Source organism: Monopterus albus, unplaced genomic scaffold, assembly GCF_001952655.1.
Source record: "Monopterus albus unplaced genomic scaffold, M_albus_1.0 scaffold119.1, whole genome shotgun sequence".
Classification (NCBI taxonomy): domain Eukaryota; kingdom Metazoa; phylum Chordata; class Actinopteri; order Synbranchiformes; family Synbranchidae; genus Monopterus; species Monopterus albus.
Genome location: NW_018127999.1, coordinates 642522 through 669011, shown reverse-complemented (window position 1 = coordinate 669011; position 26490 = coordinate 642522). Strand labels below are relative to the sequence as shown.

The following is a 26490-nucleotide window of genomic DNA, read 5'->3' as shown; positions in this document are numbered from 1 at the left end:
TGCTTTTACTTATACTTTTACAATCTCAGTACATCTTCCACCACTGGTTAACTGAATAATTCATTTACTAGATGAAAATACAATAAACCAGATAGCATGGTAACTACAAAAATGTGCACGTATCAAGTTGCTGCAAACATGGATTATTCATTCAGGTATAAAAAACATTATTATAATCAGTGTCTCACACAATGTTGGAGATTTTGCCGTGATGTTTATGAACCCTGATTCCAGTTTGTGACATAAAACCCAAATTTTATTTTGATGCTTTTGGACTGTGCCCAACGACGGGCTGAGGGATTTTATTTGTCCTTTTGGACCTGTCATCTCTTTCACTCATTCATCTCCAAATTCTCCAAATTCAAAGGAGTGGAAACTTTGAACCACTAAATCTTTTATAAAAACCTTTTTAAGCATGCTGAATGTAGCATTTGATCCTACAGCGATGGAGGTAAAAAGGTCAGTGGTCTCGGACTGTTTGAAGACAGGAACGGGAGCGAGGTGATTTGTGGCCCTGTATTTAAGCAGACACTTGGGTTTGGACCTCCACTCTGAGCTGGAGCAGCAGCAGCATGCAGTGAGGTCACTGATGCATAAGAGGGGCTGTGTGATGAATGGATTGATGTGATAGAGGCAGAGGAGCTTGGACCCCGCGTGAACCGCTGAATTATAAAAAAGAATAATGACATGCTGTATAATTTATCCATATGTCAGAAATTATGGCATCTGTTTACAGTTTATTTTATTTACTTTGGTAATGCTGAGCCCAGCTTGATTAACATTTTCTGCAGCATTTGTTGTCTTCAGCAGCAGGATTTGATTGGCACTCGGTGACGGCTGTTTGAAGTGAGCGTAGCGTCGGCTTTGAAGCTTGGGGGATGAAAGCAGAGCATCCAGATATGACTGGAGGATCATCTAGAAATGCATTTTGGCTGCTTCTGAAGGCGACCGACAGGCGACAAACATGTTACTAGTTGTTGAATAAATGTTACTTGAGATTCGGTGGTGCAAGAACATTAAACAGAGAAGGAAACTTATAAATACACATCGGAAATACCTTAGGTTTGTTTAATGACAAGCTGTAAAGGATGAACTATCCCTCCTCATTTGTCATGAGATGGCTCCTTTTTTTTTATGAGCCAACTGTGACTAATTAATCAAAACATAAAATTTTCTAAAGTGTCTAAAAGTGCAGAGTTTGTAGTAAAGCCAGACGGCATTGTCTGAAGAATGATCCAGTCAGTAACACTCAAAGTTTTTAATGTTGTTAAGTCTGTCTGCAGCTTATCACAGGTAAATGCTACTTAAGTCAACATTTAGTTGTGACAGGAGAAATACGGTTATCTGTATTTAATATTCAACATTCTTAAAAATACATGTCTGTCTGGAGTCCTTCTGGCAGGTGATAAAATGTGTCTGGCTCTGACTTTTCTCTCCAAGTTAATCTTATAAACTAAAGATTTTGCATGTTAAACCTCTCCCATAGTGAATCATGTAAATGCAGACTCCCAGAATATTTTGCTTGCAGTAGTCTTTAATAAATGAGTTGAATTGGAAACATTCAAATAAAGCAAAAACTGATGAAATATGTCAGCTATGGCACCAAAAAGCAATATTTTATGTATAACTTGCATATTTTTTGTTAAAAAAAATTAAATTTCTCAACAGATTGTTGTTATAAATTTATCAAAAATAAAAAATATGTTAAACAGAACTTTTAAATGCTGTTTTGATTATTTCAAAAATAATTATTTTAAAGGTTTGCAAATTAACCAATGCAGGAAAAGAAAATAAAAGTTCACGAATTACATTTACAGTGTTGCTGAAACATCTCAGATATGTATGTTTATATTTGTGTGTAATGGATGGAATTTAAATTTGACTCTTAAAACAGACAGCGGTAGTTTGCAGCTGAGCCACAGTGCCTCTGTCTCTCTGAAACACCCAGAATGCATGAAGTGGTGGCTGCCAACGCTGACATCTGCTGGCTGAAGCCAACAGCCTTTTCTTTCATGGTCAGGTTTGTGTTTACTTTCTGATTTAGCATAAGCGGTCGCTGCAGCCGCCTTGGCCCCCTGTTCACAAGTAGAAAAGTTGTTGTGATGTTTTTTTTACCCTCAAACTTCTAAAAACCACAGAATCATGAAGTGTTTGGTTGATGGCTTATTATATTGTTTGCAATTTCTTATCTTGTTTTCATATTTGCTTAAATAAATAACTAATTCAGGCAGGGGATGTATTAATAATCACCGGTTTGGCTTTTCATGAACTGAGTCATTTTAATTCTGATATTTGATAAAAAGAAATGTGCTGATATCTTAAAAAACAAACAAACATCTACAGCAATTCTTATGTTAAAGTGAGGAAAAATGAAATAGACGTGAGCACATATCAAAAAAATACATTTCTGTTATTTATGGGTGCAAGAGGTTCAGTCTGTTTGTGAGCTGTGTGCTGCCAGATGTACCCACTGCAAAAGGAAGCACCTTAAGGTTTTGGCAATGTTCCTTAAACTCAACCGCACTGCTGTGTTTCTGCAAAACCCTGCACACAAAACTATACAAAACTGCAAAACATCTTATAGCCCAGCTCTGCATCCACAAGCAGGAGGGAAGAGCACATTAGTTTACACATTATTTTATATGTGACAAAGCTGCTCACCTGCAGATATTTTTGTAATGATGATCCGACAGGGTAATAAAATTAAGCCACATGAATATCACGATGACTGAATCATGATTTGGTTTAGTTCACTGCAGCTTTTTAAATAATTTACTTTCCACAAGAACAGTCTGTGACAAAGATTCGGGGAAAAAAAACACATCACATTAGTACTGAATGTACAAATAATGTACAAGAAAAAGTCCTGCATTCAAATGTTTACTTACTGGCGGACATAAAGCTATCTTTTACATACTGTTTATACCATCTGTAGGCTGCTGTTGGGTTCCATAACAATAGCATTATGTCTTATAAAGAAAACATCTATTTTTATGTAAAATATTTACCTGAAATGTAATGATGTGCCAAGTAAATAAATGTAGTGGAGACAAACGTTTGCTTCTGTAATGTAGAAAGTAGCAGAAAATAAAAACATTCAAATAGCCTACCTTAAAACTGTAGGCTGCCTAGCTTGTTTTAGTCCTAGTTGTAATAGTAGCAGTTACCCCATATGGCCATAATTACAATACCTATGACACACAGGAAGTGAGTACAATAGTAGAAAGGGCTATACAGTCACAGGTTGTGAATTACTTTCAGCATATACCAGCAGAGGTCAACATCCCCTCCCTCTGTTCTGTCCAGATGTGATGTAACGTTACGGCTGCTGAACTGTCTCCACTGTTCCTGAGCCTAATGGGATGAGATTTGGTGAAGGTGCAGAAATCTGATCTCCAGTCAGCTGTTAGTGGGACTGTTTTATGAGCAACGCTGCGGGGGGTTTGTGTGGGATTCCTTTGCTCCCGGTGTGAACCGCGCCTGCGTCAAGGTGATACACAGCCCACCAGAGAAAATACTGCAAAGCAAGATTATTCAGATTTTGCTATTTCCGTTTATAACCTGTCAGGTGATGATTTATGGCAAAGGATGAAGGATGGAAAAAAAAGAAGGTGCCCATTTTCATATTGCTATTCTTATTTAACAACATATACAGTATGTAGGCAACTTTTTTTTGTTTTGTTTTGTGTTTAAGGTTTATGCTTTCCTTCTGTTAACACAGTATGAATTTTGAACCCACCAGAATTTGACTTAGCCCAATAAAGAGGATTTTTTTTTTAAAATAATAAGCCTACTACTTTATGGAATGAATTAAAATGAAATCCTTTTAATAGGGCTCTACCTAATGGTAGTGTCAGAGGAGTTCTCTGCTCATTAAGTTGTCTAAAGTAGCCTATTAATACCAATAAATATTCTGCAATCGACTTTTACCCTACTGAAGTTAAAGATAAAGGAGTATAATACAGAATGACTTGTTTAATTTATTAAGCTACATAACTAGATTATTATTGTGATCTATTAATGTATTAGCAGCATTTTAATGTTGCATATTGCAGTCGGTCAAGGTAAAACTGATTTCACCACTTTTTACAGGGTTGGGAGTTTAGAATATATATGGGCCTATATATTAGTATATAGGCTATTATGATATAACATAATTGTTGAGCCTGTTTTGTAGGCTAAGTGCTCTTTTAGCCTCCCACTTCCTGTCCAGTCCTGTCACTGTGAATGCCAGGTAACCAACTCAGTCGTTTTACTGAACAAATCTGTGTATCAGCTGCTGACTGTTTTTACGGTCATATCTGCTGCTGTTGCTCATTTGCACTACTGTCCATGTGCATCTCAATCTCACAACCATCTGACAATCTTCTTGTTATTATTTGCACTACTGTCACTGATTGCACATGGTTTGAGTCATAGCCTATTAGGTTGTACCTTTTAGCTTTACCCTAATCACTTTGACTTAGTTTTCTTATTCTTTTTAGTCTATTTTTACTCTACTTTTATTCTATTTTAGTTTCCTAAATGGCATGGCGCTCAATACTAGTTGAGAGAGAAACGGTATTTTCTGTATGTCCTGCACATATAGTGAACTGACAATAAAAATCTTGTATCTTGACCCTGATCTTGTATCTTTGACGATGACGCTACTGCGTACGTAGAGTGTACGTGCATAGTAAGGTACGTGACGCTGCTCCACCTCTCCTCCTTTTGTGCAGTTGATTATTTCCGTGTCGGGCAGGACTGCAACACACAGGTACACTATGTCTTTTATATTGATATACAAGTACGGCTGACGTTTTTCCGCACAGCTTTGTCGCTGCCATAAGCTGGTGGATTCTGACCTCTGGAGCTCGGAGTTGTCCGTCTAACCGGAGCGGGATGCAGCCCGAGGTGCAGCAGAGATGCTAGGCCGCTGCTTCCACAAGGCAGCTGCTCTTAGCATGGTGGCTAATGTCCTGCTAATGTCATTTGATAGCGGTCTGCGTTTATTCAGGTGCTAGTATTAAGGAAGCGTAGCTAGCTCGTAGTTTTACTCTCTTGACACTTGAAGGGCTTCCCGTCTGCTGTCCGCTTACTAAAACGTCGCTGGAGAACTTGTCCGCTGTCCGGCTTGATGACCGGCTAATGCTAATCTGTTGGAAGGCGAGGGCAAGGAGATGCTGCCTTCATGAACTCTGTGTCGAGCGGCCACTGCTGTCTTCACTCTAGTGGGAGACCAGACTTTACATGTAGGTCGGTCTCACAGTTGAATTTCCATTATTTCGACTACAACTACAGTGCTGCTGAAGAGGGCAGTGATGGAGCCCAAACTTAGATGCTAGGTCATGTGAATCATTTCATGAAAGCCCCCATCGTGCTGGGAGAGTTGTGCCCTCTTTCAAAGTTTTATGTGTACAAAGATATGACGTTAGCCCTCTTCAGTTCCAAGTCATTAAAGTTTACCTCTCAGTGACAAGAGGAAGGCTACTATATGTTATGGGTTGTCCTCCTCCTGCGACCTCTACGCCCTCCGATACTATGTGTGAAAGCCATAAAACTACTCGGGCACAGTGTGGTGGTTTAGCACGCTGTGTTTGAATCGTAGCACAGGGCAAGCGTTGTGTGTGTTAATCCACTTCACCTTTATGTACTTATTGTTGACCATACTCACGATGACCGGACTCAGAAGGCTTTTTTGCGGAGTGTCCTGGGCGATTCGGGCAGAGTGGAGCTGGGCGTGGGCCTTAGAACAAGCCAGGGATACAGATGTTTGTTGTATCAGGGCTGATGTTGAAGTTGCTGGGAAAGCTGAATGTCTGAGAGGAAAGTGGTGGATACATTGGAACATGTTTGTCTCAGACAGAGAGATCATGGGGATGGGATGCAGTAGATACAGTATAACATGTTATAACTGGAGTAAAGGGGTGGAGTTGTAAATTTAAGGTGAGGCTGCTCATAAACTTTATCAGACAGGCTTGAAGGAAAGAATTGGACAGGAATGTTAAATTTAAAGTAGATAGCATTGAAGGAAATGAATAATGTTGTTTGGCCATTTATTGGTAACAGATTGACCCTAGAATCACAGGTGGATGCTGCATGTGGAAAAGCCCACCAGCAAATGTATTGTCATTGCAAGCTTCACTGTTTAAATGTTGATAACACTTTTATGAGGTTGTTTTATTGAATGTGTTTTCATCTTTTATTTGTTGGCATGGGTCACTTACTGACAAGAGCAGATCGCAGGGGAATGTTAAAATGTGCGGTAAGATTGCAGGCATACCTAAATAACCTCTCTGACCCGCACAAGACTCGGATTCTTAGGAAGGCCAGGTCAGTCCTGGCAGATTCCAGTCATCCTGTTTTCTGCCGGTTTGTGATGCTTCCATCTAGTTGCACTTTCAGCCTGCCCAAGAGTAGATCACACAGTTTAAAAAATGTTATGTTTCAGATGGGTTCTTGATAATCTTTAGTGTGTGTTGATTGTTTCTTTCTGCTTGTGTATGTTGTCTGCTGCCAGCTGTTGAACAGTTTGCCCCATCAGGTTAATAAAGTTACCTTTGACCATTTCAGTCATTAAAGTACTTGAGCCTTAGCTAAGCTTCTACTGTTTACACTCATTTTAATAGCAAATCCCTGTTTTTTGCCTCCTGACTTTCCAATACTAGTAGAACAGGTGTATGTCTTTGTATCTTCCTTTTATTTGAAGAAAATTCGCCTGTTTTCTGTGCTGTGGTAATAAACCACATTCAGTCACACAGAGACAGTAACTACAGTCATAGTTTTGGGGATTTATAAAGGAATCATATGCCCCGCTAAACTGCTTATCTTCCACTTCTGCTGTCTACTGTCAATGTGCACACGCATGTTATCATTAGGGGTGCAAAGCCACTGTGTCCTGATAACTGTTGTAGGTAACGTTTAACATATTCTAATTGTGAAATAGAGGGGTCTTGCACAACAGGATAAAGAGGTGAACTCATTGCACAGGCTTAACAAAGGGTCTGCTCTGTCCATTCTAAACTTTGCTTCCACTGTGAAATAAAAGTTGCTTTGAGAAAGTGGCTGTGGTGTCAAAAATGTAAAGTAGTTTGGAACTATGGGCAGAGAGATTTGGTTAATGCACTGACAACGTATTAGCAAAGCCTTTTGTTTTATTGTTGTTAAAATCCCACAGCTGGAAATCACCAGCCAATGGCAAAGGTGACTGCATACAAAGTGACCTCTGCATTGGCAGGAGTGCAGGTTTTTGAAGGAATGTGTGCATTCAGGTGTGAGTCACCCTCCTCCTGTGTAGCGCTCATGCAGGCCAATATAACTTCATCAAATTTGTACCCTTCCTGTCTACCTGCAACCCCCCAGCAGCTCCGGTTGCAGCACTGTTCCCTCTCTGAGAACATCACATCTGACCTGTCGGGCCGTTCTTCTCCTACACTGTGTCTTGATACTGGGTGTTCTGGTTGTCCTAAAGCTGTGACACAGAGAGGACCGCAGTAGTGTCGTTGTTCAGAGAGAATGCTGTATTTTGTTGTTTTCTAGCTTGTTCTTGGTCACAGCCTTGATCATCCTGTTTTGCTTTGCAGATAATGGCTGTACCTCCCACCTACATTGATCTTGGAAAATCTGCCAGGGATGTTTTTACCAAGGGATACGGTGAGCGCAGAACAGCCAGTCACACTCACTCATTCATCAGCTCTTACCACAGCGGGGTTTAGAGGGAATGTTCCCAGGATGGGTAGCCAGTGATGTTGATGATTCTGAGATGCAAAATATTTTACAAAACAGTCCTCTTGGGATCATCTTAACTGGAGAGATGGTAGATACCTGTGGTACAACAAAATACTTTTTTTCAGAAAGGAGAACACAGTCATACATTACATATTAAATACATTAGGAAACACTTTCATTTTCACAGCCTTGGGCCTGTGACACCGAACTGACAGTCGGCCGCCATCGGTGAGTGTCTGTCGCCCTCGTCTTTGCGGTGTGTCTCGCACCGTTGGCACTAGTCAAGGAAACTTCTTCCTAGGTAGTGTTGAAATTCAGCCCCAGCATACAACACAGTGTTCACCAGAATGCCAAATGAAAGCAATTAAAGCCAGTTACTGTGCTTTTTATAGCTTACTACTAGCAGAACACACTGAGGTTGGTGTCCATGGGGTGTGTTTTGTGTATACCCACAGCTGTGCCTCAAGGTTTACTCAAGCTGTAGGGAATTCCCAGTTTCTGCAGCAGATGGATTCATGAACAGAGTCATATCGGAACAAGGACATGGAGGTGTGTGGTTGGGTAAATCAATGGATGGCTGTAATTAAGAGCAGGGTCAGACCCGGGATCTGTGTAACCGACATTTCCCACTATTATTTATAACTGACAGCACTGATGCTTTCACAGAACCCACATCAAATCAATACACACATTCAGTTAGCGGCATATAAATAACTTTAAATGCAGACTGCAGGCTGATAAATGGTCACTAATCAGTGTTTTGATTTAATGAGTTATGAAATATTTAAAGGAATTCTTAATGGAAGCATTTGCATAATAGCATTGGAATTAAAGTGGTTCATAATTTGAGGGCTTGTGATGCTTGAAGCCTGCTGCACTTCACTGACATGTTTCAGAGTGGTTTTCATTGAATTGGTGATGTGTGTGTGTGTGTGTGTGTGTGTGTGTGTTGTCGTCATCCAGTCATCATTTGTTTCTTTTATTTAATATCATCTGTTTCAGGCTTCGGGCTCATCAAGCTGGACTTGAAGACAAAGTCTGAGAATGGACTGGTAAGTCGTTATAAGTCAATATCAGATTATCGGAGCTGCCACCACACCGCCGCCATCCTATCACAGCTTAACAGGCTCTCGGCTGCTAATGGGGAGGCAGGTTGTCTGATCTCCTCAACAGTGCCAGGACGCATCAGCTTCTGCCACGTGGCTGATATGGATTCAAAAAGAGTTCAAGAAAATGTTGTGTTAAAACAATCAAACTACTGTGTCTTGGTTCACTTTTATAGTAATATTAAAGCTAAGTATGTAAGTGAACTCCTTACTTTACTGAAGCTGCTGTGTTTTCTCTTTTCATGTGTTGCAGCCAAACTGATTTCCTGACCTTCTAAATGCATCCTGTGGATTTTTGCTAGCTTGAAAGTTTCAGGTGGAAATCCCAGATTGAAATCAGTACCAAACTGTAGTTTGTCCCTAATTTGTCTTAAGACCGATTTGTCAACAGAATTTCTTCAAAATCTAATTAAAAATTTTTTTGAACTTCTACATTAATATCAAATCCTCTGTTTACAAATATTACAATCTTATTAATATTACAAATATACTAATATCGAATCCTCTGTCTACACCAAACAAATACATTTTTGTAGAGGTCGTCACATGATAATGTTAATTATATATGGCGCTGACAGCTGTTCTGTGATTTGCAGGAGTTCACCAGCACAGGCTCTGCCAACACTGAGACCAGCAAGGTTACTGGTTCCCTGGAGACCAAGTACAAGTGGGCAGAGCACGGACTGACGTTCACAGAGAAGTGGAACACCGACAACACCCTGGGGACGGAGATCACCTTTGAAGACCAGGTCAGTGATGATGTGTAGAGAGCAGGGTCGGTGCTGGCAAAGGAATTTGTGAGTTACAGTGGCAGTGTGTTTGACAGGTGTTTTTACTGTTATGTTCCTGAACAGTAACAGGTTGCATTTTCTGTTCGCCAAGTCGTGAATGTACAGTCTTGCTTATTTTTTCCACAGCTGGCTAAGGGGCTGAAGTTGACGTTTGATTCCTCGTTCTCACCAAACACTGGGTAAGGCCAGCTGAAAAAGAGCCTGAAAATGAAGCTGATTTCAGTTGTGTGGAATGAGGATTAGGCATACTTACAGAATATTACATTTCAACAGCCAGTTCAGTAGCCTATAGCTCCAAGGTAAAACTAGGATGCTCAAAAACAGTATTTAGCTAAGAGCTGTTGTCTTGGTTTAAGCCAACGCATCGGAAAGCCAGAGTAGTTGCACAATTGTTAACTAGCTTGTAATACTAAGTGTGCTGAACTACTTGCGTCTAAAGCCCAGTGTGTCACAGCAGTGTCATGTTTTAGCTCAGAGAAAGCTCTGCTTCTGATGTTAACGCTCTGTCCTCTCTCCTTTACATCATGCCAGCAAGAAGAGTGGCAAGATCAAGACAGGCTACAAGTGCGACCACATCAACCTTGGCTGTGATGTTCACTACGACATTAATGGCACAGCCATCCACGGCGCAGCGGTGGTGGGCTACGAGGGCTGGCTGGCCGGCTACCAGGTGACCTTCGAGGCTGGCAGGAATAGGATCACCCAGAGCAACTTTGCGGTTGGATACAAAACTGATGAATTCCAGCTCCATACGAATGTGTAAGACTACACGAAGCAGCACATGGACATGAGTAGTCAGCTAGCTTGTATCAATACAGTGCATTTCTAATATTTCTCATCATCTTAGTGTAGTGTTTTATGGTCTCCTTGTTGTATTGTAACCACAGTACTGTGGATTAGTAAATTCAGATTTAAGGTAGCAAGGGTAACAAGTCTTTACTAGGCTGATGTTACCCTGAACCCAAGTGACAGGCTGGAAGTTCAAGATGATTAACCTTGGCTAGACAGAAGCCTTCAATGTTTTCTTGTTTTCTTCAGGGCAAAATGTTAGTCTTGTTTGCTGTTGTGTCCTTGACCTGTCTGTTTCAGTCTTCAGCTGAAGTCGGATCATGTGTTATGTAGGCTACATACAGTATGGATGCACTGCACTGGTCTCAGGAGGTCTTTACTTGACATGCGGATGGGGTTCAATTGTATTTTACTGAATCTGAGTCCCGTTCTAAATCCACTTATTGGTTTGGCCATGAAGCTTCATGAAGCCAACTGTTTGTCTTGGAATTGGATCCAAAATAGAACTTATCAGAGCCCATCTCTAGACATTGAAAAGGTGTAAGGTGTTTTCTGTACAAAAGCACAAACCCATCATTTGTCCAGTTGAGGGAAATAGCATATTGTATGTGCTGCAGGAATGTTGACATATAGTCCAATTTTTCCTCAGAAATGATGGCACTGAATTTGGTGGATCCATCTACCAGAAAGTGAACAATCAGCTGGAGACGGCTGTCAACCTGGCGTGGACTGCCGGAAACAGCAACACCCGCTTTGGCATTGCTGCCAAGTATCAGATTGATCCTGATGCATCCTTTTCTGTGAGTAGTGTTTAAGATGAAGTACTACTAGTAGTAGTACCTGTATGGTATCTTGTGTTATGACACTGTTAATGTTGTGACTCAGTTTAAATCCATAATGAATGCAATGGTAAATGATTCAACCTCCAAATTCTATTTACATGAAATTGTCATTTTTTTATAAGAATTGTTTTTGTTGTACTCACTATTATTATTATGCTTGTTGTGTGTCATATGTTTTATATTTAATGTAATAATTGTTTTTCTTTTATGTTTGTAATTAGTTTTTGTCTGTAACTTTGTTGCCATCAGTCTTGGCCAAGACCCCTGTGTAAAAGATCCCATAGGTCTCAATGGGACAAATAGTCTCCTGGTTAACAGTAATGTAGTTCTCCATGAGGAAATCCTGTCTTGACCTGCTCCCTCCCTCACGGTAAATTTATAGTGCAGGGTCTGATTGGAAAATCTGTTCCTAAAACCAGCAGTGTGGTGTCATGCAGTGCAGGAACCAGTGAAACCAGCCACTTCTGTGATTATTATTATTATTTTGCTGTTTTGTTGTTTCTGGTCGTTTGGGTTTTCCAGCTTTAGAGACACATTCTGGGTGTCAAAGATATGCACTACAATGCACCATGTCTTGTGTTGCCTCGTTCAAATCTGGGTCACTGTCTTTGCTGCCTGTCTGACCAACATGGGTGCAAGTCTGTGAGAAAAACACATTATGTTTAGTTTGGTCTGAAAGAAGCCTCATTCAAGATGGCCAATGGGAGGGGGCTGTCTGCTACACAAGGGCCCAGGCTAATTTAGTCCTGTCTGTCACATTGGTCCCACTGGCTACAGACCCAGTTGGTCTGAATTACTGCTTGTTAACTGTAGCTATGTGTAGGAAATACACATTACAACCATTACAGAAACATGGCTGACGTGCCATTCCGAAGTGAAAGTGCTTCAGTGGTGCCAGTGTCAGTTTCAGAGTTCAGTAAGAATCACAGTTTAGTTTTTGTTGGTGCTTGACTTGGAGCAGGCAAGTAAATTACTCAGAATTGGCACAATATATGTATCTGTTAGTAATGCGTGTTTCTTTTTATAATTTTCATCTGTGGTTCCCACACAGGCCAAGGTGAGCAACTCGAGCCTCATCGGCCTGGGCTACACTCAGACTCTGAAGCCAGGTGAGTCCGTCTGCAACTTCAGTGTACTGAGACAACGTTATAGTGAACTAGAATTACTGCTTTATGGCTCTGCCAACCAGTCAGATTCATGGGTATGGTACAGAAGTGAGCTCACTGGCCTTTGACCACCACAATCTAATCAGTTCATCTTTGAGTCCAAGAGGACTTTTGTGCCAAATTTGAAGAAAGGTCTTCCTGAGATATCACGTACACAAGAGACATAAGGATGGACGGACAAAGACATAATGCCTCTGCCGGCGGCTATCACCGGTGCATGGAGGCATAAAAATATTTTTGAAATATGAAGTCATAACCTGAGCAGTGGAATTTAGAAGTGCACTGTATGTGCATTATTCCAATTAAAGTTCCATAACTTAAGTAAATTGTAGGTATGCATGGTATTCAGCTTGATCAAATTATGACTCTCCAGTAGTTTTTGTGTTGAAATTTTTACAAAAATGTCTGAGAAGTTTAAATTACAGTACCACAACTTCAGTTTCCAGAAGCATAAATGGTAGCAATAGCACCACAAAATGATGGGGTTTGAAGTTTGATGCTGATGGGAAATTGACAACATGTAGTGTAGAGGTGGGATCTTCACACCATCAAAAATGGAGGAATTCAGTGAGCATCCTCATGCACTCTGAGACAATTGCAAAACATGTATACACACAATCGTCTTGACTGTGCCTGGCTTATCCTGATGTCGGTGTCTGCAGGTATCAAGCTGACACTGTCTGCTCTCCTTGATGGCAAGAACATCAACGCTGGTGGCCACAAGCTTGGTCTAGGCCTCGAGTTCCAGGCGTAGGCGGAGGAGGCAGACACCCTTCCAGTCCTCCCAGCACACATATATTTCCCACTAAAAAAAAAAAAAAAAACTTGATTGATTAGCTAGCCCTCACAAAACCCGTTTCCCTTAGCCGTGCCACAGCTGGAAGCAAGACAGCGTAAAGGTTAAATTAAATCATCCTTGTGATGATCTACCAGTCTTAAAGGACCACTTTAAGGGAACATTGTTTTGAAAATACAGAGACCACTTCAGAACAAAACTACAACCATGTAACATAGTTTTATCTTGAATTGTGTAGCTTGGAAGGGGCAAGTAGCCTTGAGTACAATTATGTCGGTCTCAGTCATTTCACTACATTCATACATAATACTTTCATTTGTGTCTCTGCTTTTTAATTTAGATAAAAGGGAAAATCAAAACTAGATCAGCCCAAAATGCAGAAAGGGCTGGAGAGAGTTGATGTACAGTTGCATCACAACACCAGCAGATGGTGCTGTTGCATAGCACAGGTAAGCACTCCTGGTTCCGAAGGTGTAGCGTTGTGTCTGTCGGGAGGGTTAGTTGTCCCTTGATGTCATTAGCTCTGAGGCACCACAACCCAGTGTGTACATTCTGTTTCCGTCTCACTTGTCTTTTGTGTCAGTGTATTTGGTGTGAATTATGTATTTTGTTATATATGGCAAAAGATATTTTATTGTTGGTCTTACATAGTTTAATCCATCTCTGAAGTCTTATAAAGGTGAAGACCTGTTAACGAACAAACTAAGGGAAACCTGTCATTCACACAATTGAAACTGCTGGGTAAAAGTTACAGTATTTCTTTAAAGGAGGATGAAAAGAATAAGTGGACAGATCTTCCACAACTGGTTATGGAACTCGTGCTTGGTATATCGGACAGTTTTGTCACTCCCTGAAATAAAGAACAACTTGAACCAGTTTCTGACTGTGTTTGTGCATTTGTGAACAAACTGGCCATTTTCAACAGCTGAAGATGATTTGAAAAGCATTTTGAAGTAGACAAATACATGGCAACTGTTTCATCCTGATTTTGAGTTTCACTGGTGCCAAAGGGTCATGTTTACAGACACGAACAATTGTTAGTCAGTGGGATCTATTTATTTCTGTTCATTGTAAACAAACTAATCTACTTCGAAACCCTTCCGCGTTTTAAGTTGTCTTTATTAGCTGAGTGATGAAATGGTAACTACATCTATGGCTACCTTGAAAACCAGTATGTTAATAGCAAATTAAGAATAATAGTTTCCAAAATGTAAACAAATAGAGGCTACAAAATTTTGTCAGTCATAACATAAAAAGTAACTACATTTTTTCTAGTACTGTACTTGCATACAATTTTGAGGTATCTACTTTCCATTTTCTGCTATTTTATACTTGGACTGCTGCATTTCAGAGCAAATATTGTACTTTTTACTGGACTGGGGTTATTAAGTTATTAGGCTACTTTTCAGAATGAGATTGGTAAAACAAAGTAGTAGGCCTATAGTCTACCCACATTCTACCCAGCAATGTGTAGAGTATAAAAGGTACAGGATATGCTCCACCTTTACCAGCTGCAGCATTAAGGTGATGAGCATAATAGTGCATCAGTAATTATAAGTATTAATCAATGTCAACTGTGCCTTTCTGCACAATGACTTTTGGTGAATATATTTAGATACGTAGTTTTTCACACCTAAGTAAAATATTGAATGCAGACTTTCACTTGTAGTAGACTAGGCTATTTTTACTCCGTGGCATTTCTACGTTTACTTAAGTAAATGACCGTCCTCCACCCTAAAAACTGTCAATGAAACACAGCTCTGTCACATCCGTGTGTGCGTGTGGTCGCTCCAAACCCCGCCCTTCTAGTCTCACGCAGCAACATGGCGACGTGTAGGAAGATGGAGCGAAGCAGGGGAAAATTTTATGCGCTTTCTGTGGTTATTTTCCTCCAGTTGTTAGCCAGAGACTGTCTGACCTTCCCGGTAAATGGCACTACCACGAAAGAAGGTATGTTATATGAAGTATCTGAGATGATGACTGTTTAATCAACGAGACTCTAGCTAACTAGCTAGCCACTGTCAGGTAGTTACGTTGTTAATGTAGCTATTTGGCTAGTACGTCTTGCTAGCAGCCATGGTTTCAGGTGGGAAAGACGAGCTGGGTTAATCACAATCTTAAGTGTATTATATATGTATATATGTATACCAATGAGAGACTACTTAGACAAATAAAAGGGGGCGAAAATGAAACACAAAACAACTATAACGAGATGTAAAATGTCGTCAAAGAGTGACAAAACATCCCCCAAAAGATGCCAACCAAGTGTAAGGAGGTGCGAAATGACTATATACATGTAAAACATCTTTAAAGACACGAAAATAAATCATAAAACCACAGAAAGTGCCTCTGTATAGGTGTCTTGCTTCTATGCGGCAGGGTGGGGGTGTCTATTCCCAGGTGCCCACTGTATCATAAACCGGACATGGTTTAGTTGCTATTTAAATAGTTGTTTAAATGTAAATTCCTACATGTTCTTAACAGTGTTTCACATAACTCCATAAAATCTGCAGACGCTTTTGGGAAACAGTATGGAAACATGACGTCACTCTTTTCCCACCAAACCTCATAACTGGTGCAGACCTGTATTGGATTTAAGTAGATAGAATCATTTTGAAGTTTAACGTCAAGGACCTGGGACATTGGTAAAGGGTGTAGAATAGTTCCCAGTAACCCTGTCATACAGTAATGGACTTGGACTGCTAAACTGATGTTCACTATTGGCTTCAACCTGCTGAGGTAAGATCAGCAGTGTTGGTTTCTTGACCTGTTTTCTGTTCTTTTCAAATGATGGTAGTAAGTCATGTTACTGACTGTGTAGACATCTATCAGGTTGTGCTGGGGACAATAACGTTTCTGGCCTTTTTCTTAATGATACAACTGTGCCTTGCCATCACTCTCTTTGTATTCACTCAAAACTGTTTATTTCTAGATATGTGACTGTGCTAAAGACACAGATACCGCACATAGACAAGTTTAGTGTTGAACAAAATAAGTTCATGAATGGTCTATTTTCTCTAGAATCTATTTTTAATATATTTTTGTCCTTAGAGATCAAAGACCCTGTATGTAGCTGGTAGGAAAGTTATTCAGACAAGTCATCTTTGTATGACATATAACAAACGGTATCTCTTTTCCAGCCTGGAGTCACAGCAGCAGTATCTTCATCTTCTTTTGATGCATTTAAAGTTCCATAAACGGCTTACTCAGACGTTGGGTTTCAGAAATCATCTGGCTGTGGATGCGCCTTTAACTTTTATTATTGTGTGTTTTTCCACCACGTAGCAGGGTAGGGAACAAAAAAAATATTTATGCAGAGGGAGGATGACTATCTTAGCATCACAAGCCCCTAATCCTTTAAGTATTTATTTAGCTTGAAATACAAATATCAAATGACAGTCTATGCAGCTGTTCAACCAGTTTTGCCCTAGTATAAACCTAGTAGCTACATTAAATTTGGTGCATCATACAAGTACCATGTAGGTTTAATCTAAATAAAAGTGACCCAAGAGCCTAAAGTTTATAGAGTGGAGATGTAATATTTCCATAAATCCAACAAGTATATTTTGTCATACGTGTTAAGAAAATTTGTCACGTCACCCAGCTGCTCAGTCTCCAAGACTGATTTTCTTACATGCAGAAAACCATATATGACTGTTTCTGCCACAAAGACCCCCTGTTCTGTAATTATTTATGCTGGCCATGGCCTCTCTATGAATAGTCCCCCTTTTCTCTGGGGGATGCCTGACTCTGTGTTTCAAGTCCCCAGTGTTCTCCTCCTAAGTAACGCCTCCTGGTCCCACAGGAGGAACCAGTGTTGACATTTGTTGATTACATGGCGTCATTGACTCAGCAGGGCTGGCCATATGCACCAGCATGAGTTCAGCTCTCATTTAACGATATAGTGATTCAGCTGTGGAGATTCTTGAACATTTCCATCTATCCATCCATTATCTGTGCCACTTAAGCGGGGAGGGGCTGTACGGATGTCCACTTAGCAGCTTTTCTGTGGCAGCTGGAGGGTTAACAGCCTTGCTCGATGGTATTTTCAATGTTGTGATCATGGATATCTGTAGGATGAGTACAAACTTCATTTAGCTTAACATGAAAGAGCATGAATTTGATGCGATTTTCTTAATTGACTAAGTCGACGGGTTGTCAGTATATCAATTTAGTGTAGTTGTTGAAACAGAGAATTCAGATTGACTTGGACTCTGCATTATTAGCCGGTCAGACTAGAAAGTGGTAAATAATCGGTGGAAAAGGTTCAAGGGTTCAACCAGTATTTCATCAACCTTATTTTTGTGACCTAATGTTTTGCATCGTTCTTCCACCGTTCTTCCAGTGCCAAATGAAGGTCATCAGTCAGAACGCCCTTCTACAATTCCTGTTAATACCACTGTTATCCAGGAGACCAGTCACAAAAAGCCTTCATCGCCTGAGAATGCAACAACTGCGAGAAATCCTGAAACTACTGCATCGCCTGCTGGCAGTAACTCCACAACGACAGTGGCACAGGCCACTGAGAGCAGCACAACAATCACCATAACAAAGAAATCGGATACAGTCGTCATTGGTACCTCTCAAGATTCAGCGGCACCTGAAACTGACAGCAAAGGGGGCAACAGAGTGAATGGGACTAAAGAAGACCCAAACAGTAATGGGGCCACAGGCAACGCCACCCGAGTCTCTACTCCAGAAGAGCCGACCACGTCCACCAAATCCTCTGTGGCAAACAAAGCAGCAACAGAAGAGCCTGAAGAGCCTGAAGAGCCTGAAGAGCCAGAAGCACCTGACACGGAAGACTTGTTAAACCCACCGGACATTCCAGACCTTGCACAGACCACTAAGGACGATGAAGATGACTATGATAATGACGTCGGTGACACTGACAAAGACCAGCCCAAGACAAGGCAGGAGCAGAAGCCAGGTGTAGTGGAGCTGATCCGCTATAATGAAGTAGACAGCCACAACACAGAGGATGAGGACTCTCACTTCTTCTTTCACCTGGTCGTCTTGGCTTTCTTGGTGGCCATCATCTACATTACCTATCACAACAAGAGGAAGGTGAGTGCTGGCATGATGACGGCTGATAATGCAGCATAGATCCTTTTTATTTGTGATAGTTCTGGAGATTTTTCAGATATATATGTGTTTTCTGATATATTTTTTCTTTGCCAGAATGTGTGGCTTAATCAGATACAGTGGTGTCTTCTTGTGTCTTGAATCAAAGTTATTTTTTTCCCCATTTATTTTAACATGCAGGATCAAAAAAGTATAAAGCTTTAGATAAAATTTCTGGTTAGAGTGTCCCTGACCATTTAGAGTGGCTTTATCAGCCACAACCTCTCAAAATTAAACCCCACAGCCCAACGTTGGATATCCTCCAGTGAACAACCTCAGCACTGAATTCGTTTTGAACCAAGCACCTGGTGCTTTGTTCTCTTTATCATGTGTATTGTAGAATATGTAGGCCTAGGTAATGTATAGTCAGTGTTCTCATGAAAGCAGCAGCAGCATGCAGTCTCTTTTCTGTCTTTCTAGCAACATGAGCTCTTTCTCTGACGAATCTGTAGTGGAGGGTTTTATAGTGTACATGGTGCTGGTCCCATGTAAATGTAGGTTTTACAGCTGAAGTAAGGGTTCAACTTATGTAGTCTTTCATCTTTTCTGTTAGCCTGTCAACCAAGAAATAATTTTACTTGATCAGCACTTGTACATCAGATTAATTGGATTTCTATCTGCATTTTGCTTCTTTTCAGATATTGCTCCTGGTTCAGAGTCACCGCTGGAAGGACGGTCTTTGTTCCCGCAACAACGTGGAGTACCACCGCCTGGACCAGAATGTCAACGAGGCCATGCCGTCCCTCAAGATGACCCGAGACTACATCTTTTAATTTATTTGTTTTTGGTCTGGATGTGCACAGAGCCAGTTGGCCTGCCTTCCTGGTCAGTGGCTTTGATTGATGCTTTCTCTTTCTTTACAGGCCAGGGTGTGATGTGTCTTGGGGATATTATTAAGTTTGTATGAATTATCTTTATTCAGGACTTTTTTTCTTGTCTGGATAAACAGAGTTTTAAAGTTTCTGTTACTTTGTAATATTTTAATGTTAATTGTCTTTTTTTAATTAAATTTTTGGATTTAATATTATGGTTCATTAGGGGTCTTATAATTTAGTCTTTGTTGTTTTGTTTTTACTGTGGGAGTGTTTCAGCCTTATGCCACCCTAAAACTCTTTGTTTTCCCTCTTGAACATTGTCTTAATATGTTTAATAATCACTTTTTAAGAGCTTTTCAGAACATCCATTGTGCCGTGCATACTCTCACGTTGTACGGGTGAAAGTGTGCAAACATCTGCTGTAAGTAAAGTACTGTACACTATAAAAAGGTAAACTGGGAAAATTGATTTAAATATATAAAGTCAAAATATCCCATGGTGTGTCATTAATTTAATCAGATGTCATTTTAAGTTTTTTTTTTTTTTTTTTTAAATCAAAGGAAAAAAAATCTGAATTTTTTTTTTTTAGCTGTTTTATCATCACCTATCATTTCTATTGCACTTTTTGCAGAATGTTCATTTTGGTTTTCACATGTTGGGAATTTAAAAAAATCCAATGTTGGACAGTGAATTTGCATGAAGCATCAAGTCAAGGAGGGCGACTGGAATGTTCATGTGCTTAAGCCATTTAAATGAAGATGGATACTGTTCAGGTTAGAAAGTGCTAATATAATGTACGGGAGAAGCTTTTATTGCCAGTCCTTGTCTATTATTTTTATGACTTCGATGAAGTCTGTCAATCCTCTGGTCTTCGTTGCGATAAAAGGTACCAGCTGTGTTCACTTGTGTTTACACAGCACTGTAAATTTTTACTTACCTCCTGACAGAGTACAGTTTGGTTGACTGTTCATCAAAAGTTTTGCATGCTCTGTGTGGCCTGATGTTCACATGAGCACCAAAAAAGAAGAAGAAGAAAAAATAACCCACAGAACAGACCACATTGTTTTGACACTTGTGACTGTCTTTCCTGTTCATGTTTTTTTGCTGCCTGTTACCATCTTATGCCTTCACTTGAAATGCTGAGGTTAGTGATCCATGTGAATCCACATTTGTTATCAATCTTATCGCCTTCTGTCATTTGTTTTCAGCTGTCGTGTCCATATACAAGGTATGGGGATAGATAATGTGATTTGCACTTGCCATTCAATCATACTAGCTACAATGTGAGAGTGGGTGGTGTCTTGTGTAGAGGTGATGGATCAACACTGCTCCTGCAATCAACAGTAAAAACTGCAATCTCCTTTTTTGTCAATAAAGCACAAATTATATATAGAGTCCTCCCTGTGTCTCTCAGTCCTGTGATTGATGTTCTGAGTGAATATGCTAATCATACAGGTGTATTTCTATCACAGAGCCTTCTGTGATACATTATGTGGTAAATCAGCTCAGCTGTGTGGACCTCACCAACTGGGCTGCACACTTTGTTTACAACAAACTCACTTTGACCGTAACGGGCTCACAGGGCGTTTCCTGTCATTCTGGTGGTCACAGACTAAGCTGAAAACTTGGGGTTAAAAGCTACTTTATAGAAAAGCAGTTGCCAAGATGTGTAGTTTTTAGACAAGTCTATTTAGTAAAAGTGTATTTTCTTAGAAAGAAAATGCATTTGATGCGGTTCCTAAGCTTTAATATTAAACTAGGGACTGTAATTAAAAAAAAAAAAAAATTGCAGCACAAAAAGATGCAAGGATCATAGTTTTTCTTTTGATTGCTCTTGTGTGATTCAGACAAACAGAGTCCAGGTCAGGACTGCTAAAAGAACAAGTAGCTTCCCCACAAGGAGGCAGTGTGTGCACATGTGGAGTGCATCAGTAGAGCCTGGGAGTTTCAGATGTCAGAATCTTTGCTCTTTAGCAAACTGAATGATGGCAGTTCTGTACCACATACTGTGAAAGAGATGAACCAGCAAGCGCGTATGAGCCTGTGTAACTGACTCCACATTAAAATGTTCCCTGCAAAAATAAAAACCTAATTTTAGGATTGCTTTTCCTCTCAGTGTGATACAAATGACTGATCAGTATAATAAACAGGGATTTGAGCTGAAGCACTTCCAACACTGTTTCTGTTGATGTGTGGTGAGTCTCAGAAACACCAAACCGACTCTTCCTGTTTCTCATATTCAGAATCTTTAATGTCAGACAACACCCCTGAGACGGCTTGTCAGGACAGCAAGAAGTACAAAGCGTTTACTTGTCTGTCTTTTTAAGTTGGCAAACAGCAGAGAGTGACAGCACAGATGGAAGCAGAGAGAAAACAAAAAAGCGCATCAAGTTGAACATGCATATCTTCTGCTTTAGTTTTGATTAGTGGCAGCCAGGCTGTTCTCACAGCAGAATGTCCTAATGTACTACAGACCCACATGAAAACATTTCCTGCTCAGAAACCTTTATTCTTCCAGTGCGGTATCAAGGGAAATATTCCAATAAGGTAAATACAACCAGAATACAAGTATATTAGTTCAGAAGTAAATTATCTTGAGCAGACATTTTACTTCCCAGCTAGTTATGAGTTTTTGTTTCATTTTGTTAGAGCACAAGAACTATTCAAAAGTGACAAAGGCACCAAAGATGTTTCACAGTGAAACAAGACTGAGCATGATTTTGCAACAAAATTTGACCCAAACCCTCATTATTTAAAACAAAAAGGGTCACTCTAACCAGTTTCACTTGGTACAATGACAACAAGATACATAGGCTTTGTGGATATTTGTACAAAGTTATGCTGAGTGACTCTGTCTGGGCGACAGCAGCAAATGAAATCTGCCAACTGGAAAATCTCACAACTACTTCTGATCACTGATGGGTGAAAACCTTGCCAGTGGTTATCCTCTGGGTTTTGAAAAGACGTTTCTTTAAGCCATTTCTCCAGAGAACATCCTTCAGTTTACAAAATTATTAAGAGTAAAATTTGCAGCCTGATCAGCCTGATTTGTTAAGGCATTTGTACACAGAATTCCTCAAATTTCATGCAAAGATTAGAAAGCAATCATCATTATAAATAGATTATTTTTAATTATCATCAGGTATGAACCTGTTTTCAAAATGGGTATAATATGGAATGCTTAGAAAATATTATAGAACATATTCTGGTGGATTCTGTAATTTATGTCAAATTAACACAATTCTGATGACAGCACATTATCTCAGGAGAAATCAAGAGAAGAAAACCACAGATTTCATAAAAATCAGCTGGAATTTGTTCATTATTTTCTTGTTTTTCCTCTTATGATGAGGCAATAATTGAATACAGTATCTAATATCTTCCCATGTTGCAAATCATCTCAAATTAATTGGAACAACGAAACCCCAGCCTCAGCTTTAATTAATAGGAGTAAAAACATCTCCAGAGTGTTGTTCTTTCTTCAGGTGAGAGATGCAGGTAAACATGGGCATCACCACACAACTCATAACTAATGGTTCAAACAGCATGAGTCTGTCAGAAAGTGTTTTTTTCCAGCAGAAAGACAGATCTCTAACCTTTGGTAGGGAAAAACACAGCAACCTAAAACACCGCTAGCATTTTGATGTTCCATAGGGTTAATTTGCACAGCTGGACCAACCGGACTGCTCATGTGAAACTATCCATTAAAGACAATTCTAACAGATATTGACCAATTTGGGCTTTTCTGTAATAATTTCTGTATTTTCAGCATTTGGCTGGATTAGGTTGGCCCATTTTTTTCTAACCCCATTCCAGCAGGTATCTATTTTTCACAAAAACACTTCAATATATCGAGCGGCAGGAAACCTGGAAGTGTAACAGATAAAACAGCTGGGTTCAGTCTGAAGCTTATCAGAGCACATGCTGTAGCGGTTAGATCATGTGGACTGGCTCAAGGGCGAACACCGATGAGACCTGGTGGAGATGGTTTCAGCAGCTCGGGACTTGAAACAGCCCTCTGCTCACTGCATAGAGGTAAAATACCATTTTATACAGACGGGTGAAAACTGAAACTGTACAAGATATTGTTCTGTCACAGCAAGGCCTGATGTTGTTTTTGAAAGAACCTTTATGGTACAACAGGTAGATACTGTTTATAATTAAGTTCTTTTTGGGGCTCTGGGTTCTCCCTCATCAGCTCACATCAAGCTGCTGTTTACTGATCCCATTTAGCTGGTCAGCAGTCGTCGACTTCAGCTGTTCACACGAAGAAAGGCCAGTGGTGGAAGAGCTACTCAGGTTGCTGCAGACCTTTGTAGGTGCAAAACAGTGTTCTGATGTTCATACAGGTCCTCTAAATGGAAATACAAACATAAGGAGTGTAGCTTTCTTCTTCTTTACTTTTGTGGAGTGCCTGATCCTTCTGCACTTCCCTTATATTTAATATCCTGTCTGTGTTTCATGGCCAATAGTCTCTCAGGAACAGCACATTATATCCACAGTCCAGGCTTTACATTCGCTCCATTTTGTTTTATCACTCAGTTTTGTATTTCTGTGTTGACAAAGCTTAACTGCCCTTGTTCTTTATCTTTTGCTTGGCTGGCATTTAGAAAGGAGCCCACTGCCTCTTCACTCTGCAAAAGAAGAAAAAGCATTTGCCCTTGTTTTTATGGTTTGAAAGGGCAGATGCTCAACGACAGAGTTGAGGCAGAGAAAAGAAGAGTTCAGATATAGCAGAGGTTCCATTGTGAGAAGGAAGATGAGAAAAAAATTATGCTCCTCACAGAGGGCATCGGTTGTCTGTCTAGACATTTGTATATTTGCATTGGTTGTTATCAGTCTGTCAGGTGGAGGGTGACCCCGTAATGTCACATGTCGGACGCAGACTGTGTAAACCTATTAATTAAGACCTGGAAAGATAAACTCTTCGGTTAGTCATGGCCAAACGAGGCTTTGCAGTCGATTGTATCACCAAAAGGTTCATTAGCCTCATTTGACTCCGCGTTCACCAGTGACACCTACTGTTAAAACTGATGAAGTGCAGCCATCATCAATCACTGTTAAGTGCAAATGCATAAGAATAATAATAATCACCTTTATTTGGCCAATTATGTTAGACACAAGGAATTTGTTTCCGGTACAGAACCGAGACAGCTATCTGCAGCGCCGACTCAACCAATGGCTCTAACCATCGGGGACAACTTGCGGGTTCTCACCCAAGGACACTTTGACACGTGGAGGCACCAAAATTCGAACCTCCGACTCTCAGGTTGGGAAATGACTGCTCTACCCATTGACCCACAATAAATGCTGATACAAAAGTCTCTATTGTATCAGATATATGCAACCATTTATTTTAGATATAAGGGAGATAAGTCGGTTTATTAATTGTGGTTTTGAATTCTCGTTGTCAAGAGTTGAATCAAACATGATTTAAATCCTCAATACCAAACAATAAATACAATGAAAACAATAAGCATACTGCGAAATCTCAGTATTTTCCTCAAAGTAACCACCCAACCAGAACTGCGTCTCTGTCCTTGTATCAATAGTTTGAATCCGGGACTATAAAACTGAAATGGTCACGTGATGCCGCGAGAACCAGAGGGCTCGATTGTCAATTGGCACGAGCTTGTTCGGAAAGAGTTTCTCTGTATGTGATATTATACAATTTCCGTAAGTTCCTATAAGTTAACATGAGACATAGAGACAGTGTGCTAATGTTAGCTCTCAAAACACAACCCAGAATCACACTGAAATGCCACCTGTATTCGTTTCGTCTGTATGTTTTGTTTTGCTAATGTGTGTTGGTGTTATCAGCTAATGTAAGGTAAACGAGCTCTAAATGAACTTTTTAAAAGGCTTTAAATACAACTGCCATGTGTGTTCGCTAGCAGAAAGGACCAGGAAGGCGCTGTTTGAGATGTCCCGCTCGTTGTGCGGTGTCTTCCCGCCAGCACGACTCAACATTTCTACCTCTGTTACAACGTCACTGCTCCAGGATCTCGTGAGTAAGAAACACTTAACTACCCTTAGACTGCTGTTCATTTATTTTGGTATTGTTGTTTTACAAAAACATTTTGGTCTGACTTTTGTGACTTTATACATATAAATATTGATAAGGATTTTAATCTGTACTGGAAGAATGTTCTGTTTGGTTGCTTAGAAACACGATTCTCACCTCATGTATATGTTTGTAACTTGCTAATTCTATTGGCTAAATTTCATATTCACAAATGTAAATTCGCAAAGAGAAAACCTCTATTTTTGGTCTTTTTAAAGGAGTTCAAACAATACATTTCTTCAATATATTTTTCTGATAATACAAAGGCCGTAAAAACAATTAATGTATGCACTTTTTTAAAAAAAAGTCTGGTTAGATAATACCTCCCCCCTAGCGTTTTTTGTGTTTTTTATCTTTCTTGTATTTGTTTCTATTCTGGTTCGGTGAATGTGATTTGAATACACTGTTTTATATTTGTATCTTTGGATGACAGTACTGTATTTTCCATGTTGAATAAAGTTGAAAAACAAACAAACAACAAAAAAAAACCACTTATCTACATTTCTTTAGCTGTTTGCCTTGCAAGTGAATGAGCGGCCATATTTCTGGCCGCCCCACTCATGCCTGCATTGTAATTTATTTTAAAGTATTTATTTTTTTGTACAGAATGAAAATGTGGGTCCTTTTAGTTTTTAATTTAATAATTAAACTAAGAGAAAAGATGTGTTGCAGAACCGTTGCCTATATTTATTAGCTACATGTGTTGGGTGCTGCATACCTAATTGAGTCAGATATGATTTTGACACACAGGGCTCATTGAGATCTGTGACACTAGAGTTACATAATAAATTCAGTTGAGTTGCAATAAACAAGTGTGTCCCTTTAAGAAATAGACTCACACTGATGTCTGTAGTTTTGCCTTAGAAGATCCTTCAAGCTATGGTCTGTCAAGTTGGACCCAAACTAAAATTCCCTATTAAAGCCACTTTGTAAACAAACACTTACTTATATATATAACAAACTCAGTCTTTATAACCAGTCATCTGCAGTGCAAGATAAGGAGTTGCACATCATAGAGCATGTCTAAAACATCCAGACATACAGTGGGTATGGAAAGTATTCAGACCCCCTTAAATTTTTCACTCTTTGTTATATTGCAGCCATATGCTAAAATCATTTAAGTTCATTTTTTTCCTCATTAATGTACACACAGCACCCCATATTGACAGAAAAACACAGAATTTTTGACATTTTTGCAGATGTATTAAAAAAGAAAAACTGAAATATCACATGGTCATAAGTATTCAGACCCTTTGCTGTGACACTCATATATTTAACTTAGGTGCTGTC

The 26490-nt window shown here is 39.8% G+C and overlaps 2 protein-coding genes and 1 long non-coding RNA gene across 6 annotated transcripts in view; all 3 read left to right on the top strand.

Annotated features, from left to right (window-relative positions):
* Window positions 1–4636: 4636 nt before the first annotated feature.
* Window positions 4637–14073, top strand: vdac1 (voltage-dependent anion channel 1). Of its 2 annotated transcripts, none has more exons than XM_020611984.1 (9): window positions 4637–4680; window positions 7563–7632; window positions 8710–8759; window positions 9410–9562; window positions 9731–9783; window positions 10136–10363; window positions 11043–11193; window positions 12287–12344; window positions 13064–14073. In XM_020611984.1, the coding sequence occupies exons 2-9, from the start codon at window positions 7566–7568 to the stop codon at window positions 13153–13155; spliced, it is 852 nt and encodes a 283-aa protein (XP_020467640.1). In that variant the 5' UTR covers window positions 4637–4680; window positions 7563–7565; the 3' UTR covers window positions 13156–14073. The 2 variants fall into 2 exon arrangements, with proteins under 2 accessions (XP_020467640.1, XP_020467639.1); XM_020611983.1 differs by lacking the exon at window positions 4637–4680 and adding an exon at window positions 4681–4756.
* Window positions 14074–14937: 864 nt separating this feature from the next.
* Window positions 14938–20533, top strand: cunh5orf15 (chromosome unknown C5orf15 homolog). The gene is made up of 3 exons (XM_020611993.1): window positions 14938–15147; window positions 17543–18264; window positions 18960–20533. The coding sequence occupies exons 1-3, from the start codon at window positions 15021–15023 to the stop codon at window positions 19092–19094; spliced, it is 984 nt and encodes a 327-aa protein (XP_020467649.1). The 5' UTR covers window positions 14938–15020; the 3' UTR covers window positions 19095–20533.
* A 4214-nt stretch (window positions 20534–24747) lies between these two features.
* LOC109966797 (uncharacterized) overlaps window positions 24748–26490 on the top strand; it is a 54025-nt gene continuing 52282 nt past the window's right edge. For 2 of the 3 annotated variants that reach the window (XR_002275826.1, XR_002275827.1), the window contains exons 1-2: window positions 24756–24812; window positions 25034–25143. This is a non-coding gene — a long non-coding RNA (uncharacterized LOC109966797). Of the gene's footprint in view, window positions 24813–25030; window positions 25144–26490 lie in introns of all 3 variants that reach the window. The other variant, XR_002275828.1, reaches the window with a different exon arrangement.

What these genes read in the sequence shown, in the direction of transcription:
- vdac1 (XM_020611984.1), top strand. Translation starts at nt 7,566, where the DNA reads ATGGCTGTACCTCCCACCTACATTGATCTTGGAAAATCTGCCAGGGAT. An exon ending in TCGTTCTCACCAAACACTGG is followed by an intron (nt 9,784 to 10,135) that starts GTAAGGCCAGCT and finishes ACATCATGCCAG; the next exon opens with CAAGAAGAGTGGCAAGATCA. An exon ending in TTCCAGCTCCATACGAATGT is followed by an intron (nt 10,364 to 11,042) that starts GTAAGACTACAC and finishes ATTTTTCCTCAG; the next exon opens with AAATGATGGCACTGAATTTG.
- cunh5orf15 (XM_020611993.1), top strand. Translation starts at nt 15,021, where the DNA reads ATGGCGACGTGTAGGAAGATGGAGCGAAGCAGGGGAAAATTTTATGCG. An exon ending in TGGCACTACCACGAAAGAAG is followed by an intron (nt 15,148 to 17,542) that starts GTATGTTATATG and finishes CCGTTCTTCCAG; the next exon opens with TGCCAAATGAAGGTCATCAG. An exon ending in CCTATCACAACAAGAGGAAG is followed by an intron (nt 18,265 to 18,959) that starts GTGAGTGCTGGC and finishes GCTTCTTTTCAG; the next exon opens with ATATTGCTCCTGGTTCAGAG.